The sequence below is a fragment of the Candoia aspera genome, chromosome 1 (genome assembly GCF_035149785.1).
Source record: "Candoia aspera isolate rCanAsp1 chromosome 1, rCanAsp1.hap2, whole genome shotgun sequence".
Classification (NCBI taxonomy): domain Eukaryota; kingdom Metazoa; phylum Chordata; class Lepidosauria; order Squamata; family Boidae; genus Candoia; species Candoia aspera.
Genome location: NC_086153.1, coordinates 124,006,151 through 124,028,492, shown reverse-complemented (window position 1 = coordinate 124,028,492; position 22,342 = coordinate 124,006,151). Strand labels below are relative to the sequence as shown.

Sequence of the window (22,342 nt, the reverse complement as noted above, 5' to 3'; positions counted from 1 at the left end):
GGTCACTGAGCCCACCTTCCCTGAAAGAGATCACATAATTTTAAACAGGGTCATAAGGCAGCATTCTGCAGATGCAATAAGAGTGGGGAGGTATTGATGCTTTGCCGCTCTTATCGGCACAAGCTAGGCCTGAATAGTGGCTCTGACCTGTGTTTGGTCGGATTCAGTCCTGGTCGAATAAAATTAAAATAATGCATATTGTGCACTTCAGAGTCCAACCCAGGTTATGGCGTTCACCTTATCAGTATTCCTGTTAGCATCTAAATAGTCCCCTGCTGTATTTGGGGGAAATTTGTTTCATGTAACCCAATTCTTTTAACATTTCTATATCAACAATTTTATTACAGATCACAGACCCAACATACATATTGGAACAATTAGATTAAATCGAATCAAATCGAATTGAATAGAAGGATAAAAGAGGAAAAAATGCAAATGATAAAATGGGGCAAAACAATATAATACTTTATTGCTTTATGAAGAACTCCCCTCTACACAGAACAGCCAGAAGAATCCCCCAAATTAATTTGCTCTTAATGATCCATGAGTTAGAAATGCAAACTTTGCAACAGCTTGTTTCATTTTAGGATTCTTGCCATTCTTAGTATCATTTCCCTACCATATTGCACCCATGTGATATTCACCTGCTTAATGATAAAATTTCATCCATGAAAGATTTTGCCATATTAAATTTGTTAATCCCAAACTGGCTAAGGTGCTTGACTAGGAATGGGGACACCCAGGTTCTTGTCTAGCACTCAAGCCATGGAAACTCAGTGGGTGATTTTGAGCCAGTTGCTCCATCTCAGCCCAACCCACCTCACAGAGTTGTGGTTGTGGGGACAGATATGAGGAAGGATCCCTTTGCACACCATCTTGAGCTCCTGTACAAAAGGCGCTCTAAATAGTTGTTTTTAAGGTTACAGTTATAACTGTTTAAAGGCTATTCTGAAAGATTTAATTCTTGACCACAAGTCTGCTGATTTATTAAGATTCAGGTACATCCCACCTTTATTCTACCTAAGTAAGTTTCTTTGTTCCAGATGAAATGAAGTTTCAGGAAACCTGATTTGTCCATGCACGTGCACCCATGTGTGTATAGGAACAGAAAGAGAGAGAGAGAGAGAATTAGTCTCCCAACTCCATTACAACTCTGGGTAGCATACAATATACAAAATTTAAAACAAAACAATCCACACAACATAAAGTACAAAAAGAACATTCAGAGAAAACCACCACCATCTCACAAATCAGACAATCCACAAGGGGCCCTTACACAAAATGTCTGACTATTTTATTTTATGCTGAAAGTACACAATATAAAAATGTCAAAGCTTGCAGCAAATCTGAAATAACTAAAGTTTTAATTAAAGATATTTCTACAGCTTTAATTAAAGATATTTTATGCTTTTCATTTAGATATTTTTGCATAATTCCTTATTGTGAACACTTAATACAGAATGATTTTCTGCTTTGTATTAGTATATACAGAGCAAACAAATTACTTTTGTTATAATGAAAACTAGTTAAATCTTTTTATAAACTAGTTAAATCGTTTTATAAGACTTGTCTTCATTGATACTGTACAAAACTAGGAATTTATTGTGTATGAAACATGCATATTATTCTGCTTCACTTTTCAGATATGTTTTGCAAATACAAACATGCACTGTAAAATCAGAACAAATTGCATTTTAGGGTCTGGATTATAGTAGCTATGATCCCATTATTATTTACAGGTAGTCCTCACTTACCAACTGCAATTGGGACCAGCAACTCCATCGCTAAGCAACCCGATCGTAAAATGAAAAGTCACATGACCACACCCAACTTACGATGTCAATTCCGGCTACAGTTTTTAAGTGAAGCACTGTGGGTTGTTAAGCGTGACGTCACGTGACCATGACTTGTGACTTCTTGCGGCTTCCCCTTTGACTTTGCTTGTTGGAAACTGGCCTTGAAAGTCGCAAATGGTGCAAATGGCAATCACATGACCACAGGACACTGCAACTGTCATAAATGCATGCCAATTGCCAAGCACTCAAATCATGATCATGTGACTGTGGGGACGCTGTGACAGCAACAACTTCGAGGACCAGTCATATATCTCCTTGTTCAGCACCGTTGTAACTTTGAACGGTCACCGAACGAGTGGTCAGTAAATGAGGACTACCTGTACTCTTCAAAGAATCTCTTGAAGGCAATATTCTTTTCTCATTCTTTTGCTAGATTACATTGGTATGTATCTTATGCTGCCCCCTCCTATAAATTTCCAGTTCTTTTAGATTTATTACACTCCAATTTGCAGTTACTTCTGCATAACTCTTGTTTGCAGAGTGTATTAGGTCTTAATTGCTATCTACCACCATATTCTGATTTCTGCTGGAGTTCTAGAGCAGGGAGGAGGCACAGAAGTTTATTTTATTCCCAACACATCGTAAATGTTGGTAAGTCATTTCAGAGAGCTATGGATACAAACCAAATGGTATCAGATTAACACCAAATACAATGTTATATATATTTTAAAGTACTGTATAGTGTGTAGGGGTGTATGTAGTTTCTACAAAATTGGAGCATAATCAGAGCTTAACCTTAAAAGATAATCAATTCCCATATAACTTACTTAAATATTTTGGGTAGCTGTCCCAAAGTGAAGGTGTGGCAGGTTAGAAAAGATGGATTGATGCCTGAGTCAACTCCAGTGTAGGCTGCACACACCCTTCTCCAAGTTCTGGACCCACTTCTCCCAATCACGCATGGTCTTCTTGCAATGCTTCAGAAGGCTTCTGAGGCCTCCAAGTTACATACATGCTTCTTGAAATCATGTGCAGCCTTCTCACGATTATGGCATTATGGGAAAGCCTCAGCAGCAGCAGGAGGAAAAAGGTGGCAAAGATCAGCTGGGGACGGCAGGGCCAGCAGAGTGCAGGGCAACAGGGGCTTTGCACTGTGGTGCTGGGGTGGTTAGCCACACTGAGGGGCTTGAGGCAGCACTCCTTGTGGTGGTAGCCACGCCAGCAGCACTGAGGCTGAAGTAGAGGCCGAGGGGCAGCAGCAGCCAGCTGAGAATGCTGAAGGCCCCAGGTCTCTACTTCAGCCTCAGCACCTGAAGAGTGCTGCTGTGCAGGGTGGCCAAAAGGGCAGATATGGGGGGGAATATGCAGGTGAGGAGAGTTGAAGTGCCCCTGTGGTCATATGTGTGGGTGGGCTGCCAAGCGTCCAAATTTTGATCACTTGACCACAGGGCCACTGCAATGGCCATAACTTTGGGGACTGGGCATAAGTACCATTTGTTCAACACCTCCATAACTTTGGATGGTTGCTAAATGAGGACTACCTGTAAACGAATCTCTGAAAGACTGCTTCTGTTCAATGCCTCCTTCAAAGACAAACAAGTAAATAATTTCAGAGGTGCAGTCTGGAAGTGTCTGGAAGTTTTGTGATACCCAGAAATTTGAAGTGGTGTAGTAAACCATTTCAGAGTTGTGTGTGTTTGTGCTTGCACTCATGCATATACACCTGAAAAAGCCTTAAATACAACTTTGCTAAAGAGCTAGTTGTCATGCAATATATTCTGGAAATATAATATAATTATTATCTTAATTTTCCTTGTCTCTTGGTTTGAATTATACTTTCCTTTAAAATGAAACCCACTTATGAGAGGTTAAATGGTTTCTGCTGTAATTTTGTTGTAACTGCTTTTACAGATCTTCCTGTTGTCTCTCTCTTTTGCCCCTCTTGGGGGCATTTGCTGTAAATTAGTTATGCACATCATTGCCAATAGATGCAGTGCACAAATAGTATCAACTCTATTACCCTCTTTCTAAGATTATTAAAAAAAAACAGTATACAAAAAAGAATTACCATCCTGGCTCACATTAGAAATTGAGCTCTGGGCAGATTGTTCATCATCTTTGTGAATGTGCACCAGCCTGTCAAATGCTTAGAACTAGTCTGAGTCTTATTTCAGACTGATAATGTTACCATGGAGTCCCACTCAGTTTGTTAAAATCAGAATAAAAGTGATCTCTAGATAACCACTACATTATAAATAGGGTGAGATGAATAAACAAATTTTCAGCTTTGAAAGGAGCTGCTATTATTTCTGTGGTTTTTCCCCCATCCTTGTAGCAATTATAATACACAAATGGGCATGCATTTCCATTAAAAAATAATATCCCATATTTGCATTCAGAGCTATGAAATGTAAGTATGTATTTTCATACAATTCACTTAAAACTGACTGTAATGGCTGAGTTTTGCGAATTAATAGCACAATTCAATATATGTTTATTTTTATTAGGATAAAAATCCTACTGTATTCAGTTGTTCTTAGTCATTAATGTGCTCAGTAGTACAACCTAAACGTTGTTTCTACGGAGTAAGCCCTATTTTAGAGTAGTGGCTTGGCTGAGTTCATTATGTTCTGGTTCAGAATTATCATTAAATAGTGGTTTGCTTAGCTTAATTCTGCTCAATTTATTTCTTCATATTTACCTGTTGTCCTTCAAGCTTTCCCTAAATGACTTACTTACTGGCTTCTGATTTGGAATTTGTTCCGAGTTTCTAACCATGATCTATTTGGGACCAATAAGCTAAAATCCTAAACCTCAGTTTGGAGGTGGTAACTGTTTTCATATCAAAGCTTTCTAGCATTTTTGCAGAGCTCTTTGTCCTAAGATTTTGCTTTGCAAAATGCCTTTCTCTGCCCACATCCTTACCCAGGATTACTTTCTCTTCATCCAACTTCAGAGCAGCCAGATTTCATTGACATGGTGATGGTATAAAAAATCTACAAGGGCATTCATCGTGAATGAGTATACATAAAAAATTAACCATTGTTCCTATCAAGCTATACCAATAACGTAACAGATAAATCTGCATACAGTATCTGTTCTACTTGCTTACTGGTAATATTGCTATTCTTTAAAAAAAGTGTGGGGGGAGGTCTTTGTTGAATGAGACAACTCAGATGGATGAATGGTTTCTAAGTGAGTTGGGAGCCAAGGTTTAATTCAAACAGGCTAGGTACAACTTGATTCTGTCCAAATATGCAAAGAATAACTGTGAGGAGAGAAGTGTTTGGCAAAATGTTCATTTGGGGAGATGAATGCTCATTTGCATCTCCAAAGTGACCTCTTTTCTAATTGGAGTTTATATCCCAGTTGGGTCATAAATGTATTGAAAGACGTGTGTAAAGCACCCTGCTCAGTGAGGAAACTTTGCACACTGAGGACACTCTATAAGCAATAAGTAATTTAGATAATAATCATCTTAAGCAATTCAGACTATTTGCATCTTCCTTCCTTGAATGTCAAATAAAAATATCAGTCACCTACTCTGAAGGATCATTGTGAAGATAAATGAAGTGAAGTGGAATAGTACTTTGCTCTCTAAATGTGCTAAGCAGAAGTAATGAAATGGTCATAATTATTTTTCACATTGAAAAATAATTGAAAATGGCTTCTTAGATACCAGATTTCTGCTTTCTACTTTGTCCAGAAGCAAGCTACAGGCTGCTAATAGTCAATCTATTTAATGGGGTTTGTTTTCAGATCTTATTATGCCTGTGCAATGGATGTAAGAGTTGTTATTGCTTCATTACTCTGGTTCTAGAAATTATATCTCCTCAAGCAATTTACAATATTTTCTCCCTAATTCTGTCATTTTTAATCAGTTCAGTATCTGTTCTGAAGATACAGCTCTAATATGTCCTTCCATATGAATCTCATGTCATGGAATAACAGAATGAATAGTCACTATTAAGATTCTGAATCTAGCTGACAAGCAAGAAAATAAAGTTCACGGTGTTGCACCCACAGTCTATTAGTCATGCCTAAGCTTGTCATCTTTCTGGTTTTTATGTATACAAGGAAGTAATCCTGTATATTCAATGGTCTGACCCCTGAGTCCACATATGTAGGATTGCAGTTGTTCTTTTTAAATGAAATATGTTCCTGTAAAACTTTGACTTATCTTTTTCTCACAGTCAGAATTCTGAAACATACATGCGCTTCTTAATTTGATCCATAATAATAATGCTTTGATTACTAAAACAGGAGTTCTGCTTGATTTTTTTTTCCTTTTGTTATACTTTTTCTTAATAGTGGCTAGCATTCAGAAGCTTCCTGCAGCATCTGTTCTAACAGACATCAATTTCCCCATGAAAGGAAGGAAAGGGATGGTTGACTGGGCCCGAAACTCAGAAGACAGGGTTGTCATTCCCAAAAATATCTTCACCCCTATGTCAACAGGTAAAAACTCAAAAGCATTTTAATCTTGTACTTCACGAGAACACTGTGAGGAAAGCTAACTTGTTAACTCATGCATTTATGGGCTTGTTTCATCAGTATTTTGGATCAGCCATTTGAAGATTAGTATTACAGTCCAATTTTAGACTGGTTCCTTCCGTACAAATGTACAGTGTAAATGATGGTTATTGACTCTTAATGATTAGCATCTACAACTAAACTTCTTTATTATAACATGGCAGGTCTCCATAAAGCATGGAAAGTATATAGCAGACAGAGTTGCAAGCTTATCCCTTGTATAATTCAAGTTCTTAAATCTGTGAACATGAAAGCTAATACCTGGATTTCCCTTTTGGACCAGTGACTACGCCAGTGACTTTCCTAAGACCAAACAAATAGTCTGAGGTTCTAAGATTAGACTGTTAATTGCCAAATTCCTGCCATAGTTTACCCTCTTAAGCATGAAAAAGGAAGGAAGCCCTCCAAAAATAAGTCAGACAGATCTTTCATAATCAAGGCAGACTATAACATACAATGTTGGCTTAACAGCAAATGATGAATTTCACATAATAGCAAGTTTTCAGGGTGCTCTTAATCATGTGAAATGTTTCACTCTAAGACTTGTTTCTTCCCTAAATGTAACATCTTATTACATTATTATAAAATAATGCACTAAAACATATTACAGTTGCAATGTTGATTTGCTTTAAAAAATGTTTTCTACAATGATAAAATACTGGTGCATATATCTTATGACAAGTTGGAAAGGTTTGGAAAGGTGGCAAGTTTCACCTACACATTGTCTTCTTTCTTCCTTTGATTTTAGAACTAGATGAATCCACTGTGTTTGTGCTTGGAGCAGTACTGTACAAAAATTTAGAACTTATTTTGCCTACTTTAAGGTAAGTGATGACTCTAAGAGACAGTACAAATGGAGTATGTCTCTAAGATGTGTTCTGTAGAAAGCAGACAGGAATGCAGTATAAGGCTTCCTTTCTTATTTTTGTCTAAAGAAGGAATAACTAACTCGGTTTAGGTTCTACATCAAATGCACCATTTGCTTTTCCTGCTTTTCCCACTGACCTTCAATAGCAGAACTGAAGAAAGATTTCTTCAGTTTTGTCTGACAACGTCACTCCTACATCTGGCAACAGAGAGTTAAAGAGTCAATAACGGTGGGCAAAAGAAACATAGTGAGGCAACAGTATTGGTGCATCTAGAGCAGAATCAGGCAACTTGATACTCTCCATGTATCTTTGACTCCAATTCCACAATCCCGTATCATTGGCCCTGCTGGCAGGGACTTTTCAGATTTGATGTCCAAATCACCTGAATTACACAAGATTGCTTGCTGATCTAGCCAAAGGAGTCAGCTAGAGATGAGACAGCAATGGTGGAAGGCAAAAACTGGTAATAGGAGGAGAAAATATCCCGCCGGGCTGAACCAAATTACTTTCTTTAGTTTAATATGGGTAATGGGGAAGGAGACAGAGGTGGTCAGGGCTTTCTTCAATGCAGAGAGGAATGGTTAAGAATTAGGAAGCAAGAGAGAATATGTGTGCATGTGTGTATAGGAGAAAGAGAGCAAGGGAGAACTGTAGAACAGTTTATGGCTGTGTCTTTCTAAATTCCACTATTTCAATCTGTCAGCTGAAATTAAAGCATAAGTGTTAGCCTTGAAAGTATGTAAGTTGAGGTATTGTGTCTAAATTGTAGATTGGCTGTAGGTATTTATAGATGCAAACATGCTTTCATCAGTGCAAGATAAGTGCTTCAATAATGACTAGATAATAACCTAAAGTCAAAAATAAAAGGATAGATGACACCATTACTGGGTAAGATATAGATATATCTTGACTCCATACATTTATTTAATATAAAGGCTACTTAATTTCCTAAGCATGTGGGGAAAAAAAATTCTCCACTCTCCCTAAGTTATTTCACGGTTTAGGCACAGCTGAGAAAACATAACTGAAAAGTCTAGCCTCTCACCTTGATGGGGAAAACCTGCGACCATTGGATGTTAGACATTTATCAAAAAATGCTCCATAGAAATCAAAAAGAGATTTGTCCAGGGAGACACAGGGCAGTTTCTGCTGAGTCTGTATTCTGGTCCTTCAACACAAAATGAAATCACAGAAGAATGAAGGCATTACTCAGGAAATCCTCTATACAAAGGAAGAAGTGAGAGAAAGAACTCAATCGCAGCATTGCGTCTTTTCCTTCTGCTCCCTCTGGTGAAGTCTTCCACGTCAACAGCTTCATATGGGACAAGATACTATGTATGCAGAGTAAGAGAGACACTGGTGAGGAAAATTAGTAGATAGGAGAAGAATGTTTCACCCTTCCCCAGCTGTTAAATGTCTCATAGGACCATGAGACACTCTGCTTTGCTCCCAGCCAGGCTTTGAGGTGTATAAAAAGTGTTTTGGACAGTAGGAAAGGATTAATGATCCTTATTTGCCGACTAATTCTCCCATGGAATTTATCTTTCAGTACTATATTACTAATAATCAACAAACACTTGGTACAGAAGCTTGCTTACTGAGGGAATGGCTAATTCTACCCACAGCAGAACAATTTCTTCTCCCAGAAATGGGAGTGGTGCTTCAGCATATGACTTAGCAACCTTACTGAAGCCAAGCAGTTCTTCTGGATGGAGGATTACCTGGAACCCCTCATATATCCTGCTAAGTTCCATCAACAAGATACAAATGTAATAAAGAAAATGTAAAAAATAAATATCATTTAAAACCTAAAGTTGCTCCATGACTAAAAGGAGCATTTGAACATTTGATGTAAATGACAGTATTTTCTCAGATTCACTATCTAGATCAGGGTTTCTCAACCAGGGTTCCATGGAACCCTAGGGTTCCACGAGAGGTCACTAGGGGTTCCCTGGGAGATCATGATTTATTTTAAAAATTATTTCAAATTCAAGCAACTTTACATTAAAGAGGTAAGTTTCAGTCTTTATTTTTAGTTTAAGAACACTGTTAATGCATATATACAGGCCTACCCATGAAATGAATATAATAATTTTGTAACTTCTGGCCTATATTTGAGCCTGAATGTGCAGGGGTTCCCCGAGGCCTGGGGAAAAAAAAAAATTCAAGGGTTTCTCTAGGGTCAAAAGGTTGAGAAAGGCTGATTTAGATCTTACAACCAAAAGTTCCCAAATTTGGTTTGATGCATGCTATGCTCTCCAAATAAGTGCTTGTTGAATACCCATTTAATTAATGGCCATTCAAGTATCAGTTAAATAACAAGATTAAATTTTGTCAAAGACAGTCTGTTTCTTTCCATATATGCAAAATCTATTTTGGATACGGTTCTGAAAATTTAACTTTTTTAATACATTAGGTTTTGATAAGTATAAAACAGCCCTTCATCCTGCTGTGTTTATAGCTTGATCCAGTCGATTCTTTCATGCAGAGAAAGTCAGATATCCACAATGCTTACTATCAGTTTGTAGGATTTTCATTATAATTGTCTGATTAATAACAGACTTTGAGAACCCAATGGCAGCTTGATCAAATTGTAATGCCATGACAACAGTTTCCATGCAGAAAACCTTTTCTACACATACAGTTGTTTGGCAGCATAGGATTGGGCACCATCTCTCTTCAGTGCACATACATTTAATACTCTGACGATTCTTGTTCTACAAAGAAAGATGGGTATCCTCATGAAACAGGGATTACTATGCTGTATTAATATAGAACCTGAAGGAAGGTTTTCTCCCATTGCTTTTCTTGTGCATGTTAAGAACTTTGGCTGATGCTGTTTTACAAATACCATCCCCATCAGAAGTGAAGTTTGTTTCAGAAAGAAAAAGGGCTTTTCTCAGCAGTGGCAACCCAGCTATATAATGTGCTGCTGCCGAGGTCTGCCTGATGTCACCTTTATTGTCATTTCGGTGTCATACAAAAACATTCTGACTTAGATGTCTTTCTTTTTTTATAAATATCTTCATCTTCTGATCTTACACTTTGATCTGTCTTCATTTATACTCACAGCAACGTTTAAAAAAAACTGTGGGTTTTGTTTTAGTAAACATTTGATAATTCAAAATACATTTAGATAAGTCACAAACTTATTTCAGCAGCGTAATTATGTTTTTAGAAATTGTATTAAATTGTATTTTTAATGTTTCAGTTTAAATTAAATATCACACAGTATCTGTCTTAATGTAGTCCTTATCTAAATATAACCTATGCCCTTAATTTCCCTTGAGAAAAGCACACACTGAGTTTAATTTATTATTTTCCTGCATAAATAACCATGGTATTAATCGTTCTCATGAAATTTCCTGTCTGGGTAGCAAAGAGTCCTTCATCATACCTCTGTGTGATTTTGTCAATGAGACAAATTTATAAGACTCTTGAACAATAGTGTGGCATGGCATAATTGTTGCTGCCAATGCATTATTGCTCTCCTAGGTTCTGTTTTTGCAGTCACTGTAGAATTGTTTCCTGTTTAATATAAACTTCATGCCAGAAGTATTTTGAGGCATTTCACAAACCCACAAACAATAAATGGAGGTTCATTAAACAAAAACTCTTCCAGAATAATTAAAATGTCAAATTTTGCTTAAAAGCAGACAAAGGATCAGCAGTACTAGTTTTTGTATATTAAATACTCTGATGAACAGACTATATCTGTAAGCATATAAAATCCAAAGAGGTTGTGATTATTCAGTCATAAGGCTTGACATAACACAAAAATAGTCAATCCATTCATGTATTGAATTGGAACAAATGTGATGGAAACTTTAATGGCTTAATTGGACAATTGTATGTATTTCATGATATATAATAAGAAATCTGTATGGATAAGATTTCAGTCTGCCATTAGCTATTTATTGCATGCTTCTGAGGTACTTTATAAGACAATTTTCACACAATAGAAGGAGATGTAGGTTTAGTACTTCATAATAATAAAAAAAACCAGCAGATGGCAGCATCTAGCCGACCTTAGGTCATCTCAAAAAACCTAAGCAAGATTGGACCTAGATTAGTACTTAGAAGGCTACAGAATCACTTCAGTAGGTGAATTTCATTTTACGGTGGGGTTTTCAGGTGCTGTTAAGTTTAGGAATGGGAACACAAAGCTTCCATAAGGCAAAATGCTCATTCCTAATTACTCAAGACCCACATTTAAGCTGAAGTACATACCAAAAAAAAAAGAAAATCATCTTGCCTTTTCTTGTGAAAACACTGCATTAACTGACAAATGGTAGCTTGCTAGAAGGTCAGGAACCTGAGCTGTATTTTCCAGCTGAAAAGAAATTGCCCACTTCAGCTGTACAATGACAACTATTAAATAGAATATTGCCTCTAAAGATTGCATCGTGATATGGAAATTATCGGTTGACTTTATCATAATGTAGTTCAATTTCATAGGGAACACACTGATAATTTATTTAATAGCCTACACAGGAAAGAAGACATAACTCCTACACTTAGGAGTTTGGCAGGGCAAGATGAGGTATTTATAAAAGGTGTCCTGAAATTTTTACTTCAGTCCTCATCATCAGTGCATAATTTCTAATCCACATTAGAATCACATGCCTCAATTCTGATTTTAGATATTTATTTATTTAATCAATTTATATGGCTGCCCATCTTGCAAAGGTGATTCTGTGTGGCTAATAACACATTAAAACAATAAAAAACGAACAATGTTCACCGAGAATGAACCCAGCAAGACAATGAATGGAAACCTCTCAACAGGCCATTCATTTATGAATATCAAATGGACATTTAAATGTTGCCTCCTTTGTACTGAAATCTCATTACTCTTCCCTTCCCTACCTATATATGGCCAGTTTGGTCTAGTGGTTAAGGCAATGGGCTATAAACCAGGAGGCTGTGAGTTCTAGTCCCGCCTTAGGCACGAAAGCCGGCTGGGTGACCTTGGGCCAGTCCCTCTCAGCCCAACCCACCTCACAGGGTTGCTGTTGTGGGGAAAAGAGGAGGAGGAAGGAGTTCACCGCTTTGAGTTATTTATAAAAATAATAAAGACAGGATAAAAAATAGATAAATAAACACCCTTTAGTAATGCCTATCTCCAAGCACCTTTTAGTACTAAAGTAATAAAATGGCCAAAGGATAAACCATCTCAGATGGGCTAGCTCTTCAAGACTACTCACCTTCAAATCCCTTGTATACTAGAGCTCCTCTAAAATGAAGGGCTTGGCAACTGACACCTAAGTCCAAAGCCAAGGATCTCATATTATGTCTCCTAGTAATTTTGATGAGCATTAGGTCGAGGCTTGTCCTTACAAATTAAGAATCTCAGAGGACGCTAATGAGATCACACCAGTTAAAAGTTCTGTGAATTCACTGCCATTTTTAAACACTGCAGTAACTAGTATATGACACAAAATTATGCTTAAGTCTCTCATGTTATTTGTCAAAAAAGAGTTGATTTTGAGGAAAAATCCCATTGCTGTCATCCTCACAAATGTTTTTCAACAGACATTCAGCAAAATGGCTATATCAGAGCTTTATAAAAATTTTGCTTTGTCTAAAACAAATCTCAGGTTTACCAGGAGATTAATGAGTTTATAGGCCTGTGAATATTTATGTTGTGAATCTATTTTATTTATCAATAAATTGTACTTAGGAAAAGGCACTTGGATCAGCATGAAGACTGTTCTTAATCCTGAACATGTCAGACTACAGGGGCAATTATATTTTTATGAATTTTGTGAAGGAAAATCGATTTAAATTCCCATCTAGCTGGGCCTTTAAAAAAAAAAAAGAATATACAATTTCTCTTTGCTTGATTGCATCAAATTATACTCTTAGTGACTGTTGTGTTTTTAATTGTTCTTTTTCAGAAATTATACAGTTGTTAACTCTAAAATCATTGTGGTCACCATACGGCCTGAGCCCAGAACATCAGATTCCTTTCTAGAGATAGAATTAGCTCACTTGGCAAATGTAAGTATTTCTGTTATTTGACCCATTAGCTGAAGATTTTAAACACCTTTCAATAGTTCACATGCATTATTTTGTTCACTGCTTTTGTAGTTTGTGGCTACTTTTATGTAATTAGAAGCTACACACACACACAGTATGAACAGAAAAGACTCATATAGAATGTCAGATTCATTGATTTTAGGTGCAAAAGCATGACATTTTTGATATCATTGAATGCCTAAGTACTTCCCATGCATTATTAAACTGCTCTTTTTAAACTCTAGGAGACCTCTGATATGGTTTATTTATTAATTTAATTTTTATTTTATTTATTAAAATTTTTAAACCACCCAATGCCAAAAGTGGTGTATAGTCAAATATACTAGTTCAACAAATATAACATACAGAAGAATGACTGCAGAATCTAGGAACTATATGCTGAACCCCATAACACCAAACAACTTATGGAGGCATTAAAGGAAATCCATTAATAACTTTAAAAGTGATATGTAAAATATATCAGTTTCAGTTATGAGTTTGCTTTCTGTAATAATTTAAAAATAATAGAACAATCTTCAGCTGCTCTGATAGCCATCCGAGAGGGAACAGAATGAAAAGGAAACCCTTCTTTTTGGGGGCATGTGCCCGTGGGATCACAGGGATGCCCAGAAAAAGTTATACAGGTATAAATATACTGGTGTCAGTGTTGCTATTGCTAGTAGGTAGCTATATTAGTAGTAGTAGGTGGTATTATTATTATTATTATTATTATTATTATTAAAATTAAAATTTATATACACCTGACTCTCAGTGACTCTGGGCTATCGACCTCAGATAGGACATTCCAAGGACAGAACAGAGGTGACCTTATATATGCTGAATCCAACCCCCACCCCTTAATTTATAGGAAGGCACCAGAATAGGATGTCCCTATGTGCCTGATGAAACTGGCATAATTAATTTTCAGAGGGGTTTCATTAAACATGGCCCCAATCAAGGTAAGCCCTCCTTCCTTCAGTACTGTATATATACACATACTGGTTGCTGTGCATAGGTAAAGCTTTGAAATTGGTGAAAAAACTGTCATTTTGCATACTTCCCCCAACCCCATTTAGAGTCCAGACACTAACCAAAGTTCAGTAAGTTTTATGTTTGATTAATTGGAATGAGTGGAGTTTTAATATATGGCCAACTGTCCCACTGAAATAAATGGCTCATAAAATTAACGTTTCACTGAGTTGTGTCCTAGAATCTGAATGGATCAATATAAAGACTGTGAAAGAATGTAGATTTGGCCTTGGGAAGGGAGCAGTGAAGGAGAAAAGACTATTCAGTCCAGAGAAAGTGGAAAGTGTGAGAAAGAAATTCAAAACAACCCTGTCTTAATTATGTCAGAAATTCTGACAGGCCTTCAAGATTCTATTATTCTCTCCCTCAACACTAAAGAGCATTCCTGGAATTTCTGCTGCTTTCTGTCTTTTGACCTTGCATAGCTTGAAGGGACAACAGAGTCACTTGCAAGCACTGGAAGTAGGAATGGAGGTTTCGTCCTCATATTGAGATACAAGAATGAAGAAATCCAAATATTGCCACTAAACTATATATCATTACTGGGACCAATAACAGTTTGTACAACAATGGCACAATGGCATCAAGGCCGGGGAAAGTTAAATGAACTTTTTGACAGTGACCTTTAGCAGCTCTTTTTTACTTTTTCCCCTTTTATTGTGCTTTTCAGTAATATAGTGACATAGTGTATGGCTCTTTGTCACATCTTTAAAATGTTTATTAGTTTGATTCTGGCAGCACAAGATGAAAGACATTAATTGGCATTTGAGTGTGTCCACTGTTCTGCAATATTAATAACTATTGTGTTAGCTGGAGGACTGGAAGTGCTGACAAGGCAGAAAGGCAGTAGCAGCCTTATCAATAATATCCTCGAGCAGGTGTTGTTTTCTTTTGGCTGGTTTTGCATCTGGTAACCTGAGATTTAAAATATGAAACGGAAGCGAGTTCATTTAGGCAAAGAATTCCAGAAGTGCTCCAAAGATCCACCAAAATAAAATGGAAAATGCATTGAGGATAGTGCCAGCATTCCATCAGAATAGACTGTGTAACTGTTTGGACTGATATCTTGCTATGTTTATGTAAGAGAGTTTTAATAGAATTGTTAAAATGAGACAGATTAAATTAAAAGAAATTATTGAAAGTAGAACTGCCAATTAATCAGTATCTTTTTTCCTCAATGTGCTAATTTAATGGGTTTTTTTTTTCATTTTTCCTCTGCAATAATTCACCTGAATTTAAGACCAGATAGTAATTTTTGTAATTAAAATGGCTTCATTCACACTTTATCTTTGAACTCTGTCATTAATGTTAATAAGGTGAAGACAATTTTGCTTCAGCTATAGACCTTGAATGTTGTACATTAATGGCTCACAAAGTACTCAAGTTAATATTACCAATTAAACAGTTTAATTGTTTAATTAATTCACCAACCAAGAAATAAAATACTGAACTTTTATTCAAATATTCTTTTCTCATTTTATGCTGGTAACTGTGCTCCATCATATGTGATTTGTTAAATTCATTCTTTGTGGTTCAATGTAATAGTTATGATCAGATGAATATCAGAGGCTTAAGATTTTTTTTAAAGTCATAGTTTTAGTGAGAATATTGTTTAAGTGGAAAAAGGAAATACCTGAGTCAAGGGGTAACTATATGCAAAAGTACATGTCCTGGTGTGAATGTCAAACCTGTGGGCTTTCATGGAAGAAGACTGCAATGGACTGATAAGTGCTTCCATCTACTACCTTTAAGGATGGCTCAACAATTTTGACACACCTATTCCTCCGAAAAGGAGACACAGAAATGAAGAATATCAGTCCTTTGGAGAATTTTCTATTTCCTGGTGACTGATTTATGCACTTACTACTAGGATGGCCATGACAATTTCTGACCAAAGCAGGATTGAAATCAGAATTAAAAGGGCATAGTTAATCTTACTTGAACAGGAAGAGGGCAATTCCATATTTCTAGCAAGAGCCCACAGTACACTGTTTCAAACTATCAGCCGGGTTTTTGAAATATACATTATTTTTAGTTCAGAAAAATATCACTTAGTCTCTCTGAATATCCATTATCATTTTTCATTGTTTGTTTGCTAGGGAAAGATGCTTCCCATTTCTTGCTGTTTTATGTCTTACTAATTTTTACTTTTATACTTGTTAAAATGTTACATAGGACCAGTCTTACTTAATCTTGTAATATACTAACAGCAATTCTCAAATAAATGCTTGATAATGTTAATTTCCACAATACCTTATAAAATAGGCATATTACTTTTCTGTTGTAAATGGAGGGCATTACTATAATAGCTTGCCTTAATGCCACCTAAATAAGATTCGAACTAGCAACGTCCTTCTGACATGCTACTGAAACAGACATTGGAATGTCTCAAGAATTTCTTCTTAAATACATGGTAACATCATCAAAGCTGATCATGCCAATAACCTGTCGAATATTTACATACTGTGAAGTCCTTTGTGCTCTCTGAGCTTGGTTGTTTGCTTGCGGACATTTTATTACCTGACTAGGTAACATCATTTGGTGCTAGTGAGTGTGGGGTTTCTTCCTGTTTATATACAGTAGCTTGCCTTGTCAATGTTGGTGGGGATGTGATTTTCTCCTTGGTAGTTCCTTGATTGGGCTACTGTTTTCTGCTTGATTGTTTGTCTGGTGTTAATACCTGCTTATCTGGGTATAGGCTGCTGGAAAGGATGTGTTCTGGTCTTTGTGTTTCCTGTTCAGCTTTTTTATTATCTCTTTTGAATGGTGTGCAAATGTGGTTTATCTCTATGTTTCTATTGACGGCTGATCTGATATTTACATACACACCCAATTTCAGCTCTGATCACAGTTCCAGACTTGGCATGGCTTAAGGGATGGCATATACATCCATTTGTACATATAACTGGGAACTATATTTTAACTATATACATTCTTTGTTATGGATAATATCTAATTGGATCTTCCTGGACCCAACTCAGCAAGGAAATTTTCTTGCGGAACCCATGCTGAATATGGAGTAATGTGTCATTAATATAATATATATGTTCAACATCTTACTAGAATCATTGGTTTTGGAAGGTTTTATCTTGGGATCTATAGAATTCTTTTTCAAGTTGAGATCCTTAAAGAACAGTCTTATCTAAATATTGCAGGCTAATATTTAAAGTTCACAGTGTGGAATAAAGGAAAATCCTGCTATACTGTCAGATTTAGTTATCTACATTTCTAGCTCAGACCCCCTAATTATCTTACTCCTGTTTTTCTATAGTCAGAATGATCTGCTAGGGTTCATGTCTTGTTTGCATATATGCTAAAGAGGAACTGCTGTTAAAAAACATTGTCTGGTTGGCTTGTACATATATGCTGATTTGTCACAAAGTAGCTGTTCCAGAGCAGGCATAGAAAGAAAGATTCTCAACAACCTGAGTATATTGGGCATAAAGAGTGGCAAAGTGTTTAATGTTTTCATACTTATTTTCAGCAGTCTGGTCAGATTGACCTGAGCTGCATCCAAGAATGTTTTACACTGTTTATACACAGCTTCTCAAGAGCTTTTTTTTGCTGATTTCTTAATGATAACAAACTAGACTGCTTCTATGCCATCCTGGAGGCTTTCTTCTATGCCAACCTGGGTATACATCCTTTAGGACCATGAAAACTGTCTTTAACACTTAAAGGAGGAAGCAGAAGCTGAATTTTCATGGAGGTGTACATGTTTGTAGTACAATATATGAAGCGGCAGTCAATAGAGACAAGAGAAAACAGTCTCCAAGTGGCAATGCAATTTAAACATGACAAGTGGTCAGAAGATCATTTGTAATTTATAAAGCAATGTGTAGAAGATAGATTAGGATACCCTGATAGATCTCTAGGTGAATGGCAGTGATTCAGCAAGGATTTATGACCCTAACTGTTCAGACAAAACAAAACTATACATGAACACATGCAAATTAAACTTCTGAAATTAGGAGAAGTTTGGAATAACTGTAAATGGATTCACAGAGCTGTGAATTCAATCAAGTTCTCATACTCAAGTTCAAATCTCTGAGTTCAGAACTGAGTTTTTTGTATTTTGTACTTGGTTGTGGTTGATAGATCATGAAGTTCTAATATAAAGGTCAAGGAAGTCTCAGAAGCTTGAAGCCTGTCCATGTCTGATTTGGAGCATCACATTTATGTCACATAAAATCACATAAAACAACTGAACTTTTCATTTTTATTCAGGATTGAAGAGTTTTTGCTATTAAAATATATGCATATTTTTGTTACATCTCTGAGTAAAGAATAAATTTTAATGGGTATTCTCCTACCTTTTTCAGGGCACGTTGAATCCATATTGCGCACTATGGGATGATTCCAAAATGTAAGTAACAGATGTTTACTACTCTTACTTGGGATTTATAGTTCCAAACCACATCAGAATATCTGGGTAGAGAGTAGATTAAAAGGCATCTATGCTTTTTGATGTTATGCAGAAATTTGTGCTAAGCATGGATTTAAGTATATTACTTACTTACTTACTTACTTACTTACTTACTTACTTATTTATTTATTCAATTTGTCCCCGCCCATCTCCTCTCATCGGGGGACTCTGGGCAGTTATGATGGGTATTATGATGCCAATACACTGCTGTGCCAATTTCAAGACCATGTTTTTACATTATATATTGATACTAGAGAATTGGAAATCTAACCAACTCACCCGCCTTCATTTATTCTGGCAATGATTCGTTAATAATTTATTATTGTCAAAGGTCTATTGGTATGCACAGAAATCTTTACAGAACCATGTGATTTCAAGATTACTCCTAGCATTAAATGTTTGTGCTATTATTGCTAGAGAGCATGTTACTAGGCAACATATTCTGAGTACATTGCCAATTTTAAGCAACAGCGTGTGTGTTTATCTCTGTGTTTGTTTATTTATTTGTGATTGATGAAAGGGAGCTAGTTAATCATTTCAAAGCTAATACTCTAAAACAATTTATCGATAAATTATCTCCAGTTTGTCCAATGAATAATTAATTAACATACTTTATTTTAAGCACAGGTATCTGTGCCACTGTTCAAAAACCTCAAAAGAATTTGTGTCGATATGGTAGGGGAAACTTGGGTGCACTTCTATGAGGATGTTGTATATTCATGGTGGCAATCTGCTACATTACTTTTTCAAGCATCATTGAATATAGTCAGCTGTTTTCCTCATAAAATCATTAAAAAATCGTAAAATCCATTAGGCTGCATTTCTAAGTACACTGACTAGTGAGTAGCCCAAGTGAATGTTGTAGAACATACTTCTGGTTAAGCATAGGTTGAATTCTTATGCACACTGTTTTGAAAAAAACTCTCCATTAAAGCAGTTATTTTCAGTCAAGCGCATGCAACTTTGTGCTGTAAGAAGGCTAGCATTGGAGGATACATTTTAATTAACTGTACTGCGGCCAAAGGTTGTGTGATTGTACCCTTTGTGAGTTCTAAGTACCTTTAGTCTTCATATTCCTTTATTGGAGTCAACCATTTTTTTATCTCTTTTAAGGCCTATTTATAGCTGAGAGTTAGAGATTTTTTATTATTATATTTTATTATTTTATTAGATTATTACAGCTACTCTTGCCAGCCTCCATTTGGGGGTAGTTTTGGTCAAAGACAACTCCCAAAAATGAATCAGTTAAGGAATGATTTGTAGTTTCTTAACGCACTTTGTGAAGTTCTTACAAAGTGCAATAACACATTTATTTATCACGGTATACAATAAATTATTTGTAAGCAACTCTTAAGGTCTCTCTGACATATGGAGCTGATCATGATGATGTTCGTATTTTAGAGACTTCCCTTCCCCCATAATTTGTTATTCAAAAGTATGGATTCTCTGTATTCCAGTGCCAAAGCTAGAAATGTAAAGAATCAGAGTGAAATAGATTTTAAGGGCAAGAATGGGATTGTACAAAAATAACATTTATATACTATTCTTTTCCTTCGCGCTGGTAAAGAGAGAAATTGTGTGCCAGAAATGATTGTATCCCACCAGTTTAATTGTGCTAAAAGCCATGAATTTTGAAGAAACATTTGAAGCTTTTTGCATGTATTTTATAATACTCATTGTAATTGTTCTGCAGCACCCATCTATATTTAAGGCATCATCAGTGATTCAGAAGGCAAAGAATATGGTTAACAGTTCATTGATGTGTATAGATCATTCCTAGTATAACAGGAAGAGTGTGATAATGGAGATAGGTCTCTGTTGTAAGTGTGTTCATGTCAGTGCTGTTGCACTTGGCTCTCTTTCACTTCTCCTCCTTTCTCTGCCATATGCAAGGCATTGCTGGCTTTCAGTAATATATTTTTAGGAAACCTTGAAAATGACTTATGGCAGGAAAGTGCTCCAAATTTCAGGTGAAATATTTCAGTGGTAGTTTTTAAATGGATGTTCCTAAAGCTGCTTAAAGATTTTCCATAATAGAAACAATCCAATGGGAGATGCATTAGTCATCTGAGAGTACAGTATGTGGGATCAGAGAAGATGGATGCTAAGAACGATTTATTAAGGTTCTGTAATTTACAACATGGCTACCACCATTGCATGCTGCTTATACAGTACATTTTCTTCTACTGCCTTGGAGTTAAGCTGATCACTGACAAGAGGTTAGAAAAGGAGTCTTTTTCCTCCATTTTGCTACTGCTTTTTCTCTAAATTTGTTGAGGGAAGAGTGAAGGTAGAGACATAATGTCAACAGAAGTTGTCTTATGATTCATTACCATTTTTTTTTCCTCTGGAGTGATTTAACGTTGAGTATTTACTCTATTTGATTATGTTATGGAATTTGTATTCTAACACTGTAGGTCTTAAATTATAGTGAAAGTTCCCAATGTGCTGGAATGGAAGGATATTTAGGATACATAAATCTAAATAAAATGTGTGACATCGTACTATTAAGAAACTGTGGCATATGAAGGCTGGGATATTTTTCTAGGATTCTATCACCTATACTTACCTTTAGATTCTATTCGATATAACATCACATGTTTCCATAAATGGCAGATTGAAACTATGAACCACTCTTAATAAATCATACAAGTCTGCTATTTCTTTATGTCCTTGAAACAAAAAGACATTTTGGTTTGGTTATATTACAGCTTGCTTTAGCCAGTTTGGGGGACCAATGCAGACAGATGTAATACATTGTTAGGTAGGAGTTCTTGCTTTTTCATTGCTCTCTCCAGAAAACTGCAGAAAGTATAAATTGTTCCTTATATAGAAATGCCTGAATTAGGCAACTGTAATCTGAAGAGTTTATAATATAGCTGAACACCCATATTTACATTATATCTCATTGAAAGTCTTTGCATTGTTACGAATCAGACAACAACCAGAATAAAGAGTAACTGGAAGAAGACCCCCCCCCTTTTTTTTTTTTTGCTTTCTTTAAGAGAGTGATAGCAGCAAAGTTATCATGCATCTCCATCACCATTGCATCTCCAAGCAGTCATTCAGTAAGCTTCAGATCAATGAAGGAACTATCACATCTCAGTCTTGGAAAGAATATACTGTATTACAACCACTAGAGGCTTGCAGTGACAACTTTGCAAGACATTTTGAGGATAAAGATCGTCAGAGTCCCTCAGAACTTGGCATCTTCACTGACAAATCTGCATAATTTAAACTGGAAGGGGATAGAAAAAGATCTGAAAGCATGAAGTAGGTTTGCCCTGTGGCCAATCAGATTATAGCTTTTAGTGAATTAGATGTGTGAGCTAAGCAGTATTCCCTATCTTACATTCACATTGCTGTAGTGACATGCAAAGAAACAGAAAAGAATAGGAGGAAGAGCAGTTTGCTGCTTATGAAGCAGTTTCTCCAGCTGTTCCTGATTGCCTTTTGAGCCATCTGGCTTGCATACAGTACCCATACAGCCATAACCTCAATTCTTTGTAGTGGGAAACATGACATTTTCTTCTGCTATCATTTTCATCTTTGCCATCATGCCATTATTATGCTTCCACTATGTTAGTTGTAGTGCCACATATACTGTCCTGTTATGGCCTCCAAAGCACATCATATCCTTTCCATGCTTTGTAGAGTTAGAAACCTAA

The 22,342-nt window shown here is 36.2% G+C and overlaps 1 protein-coding gene across 1 annotated transcript in view; it reads left to right on the top strand.

Moving 5' to 3' along the window:
- Positions 1 to 22,342, top strand: part of ADGRB3 (adhesion G protein-coupled receptor B3) — a 503,112-nt gene that overhangs the window by 254,323 nt on the left and 226,447 nt on the right. The window contains exons 13-16 of the mRNA XM_063313173.1: positions 6,108 to 6,254; positions 7,078 to 7,153; positions 13,099 to 13,201; positions 18,571 to 18,614. Of these exons, the coding sequence (XP_063169243.1) occupies positions 6,108 to 6,254; positions 7,078 to 7,153; positions 13,099 to 13,201; positions 18,571 to 18,614 (370 nt within the window). The remainder of the gene's footprint in view (positions 1 to 6,107; positions 6,255 to 7,077; positions 7,154 to 13,098; positions 13,202 to 18,570; positions 18,615 to 22,342) is intronic.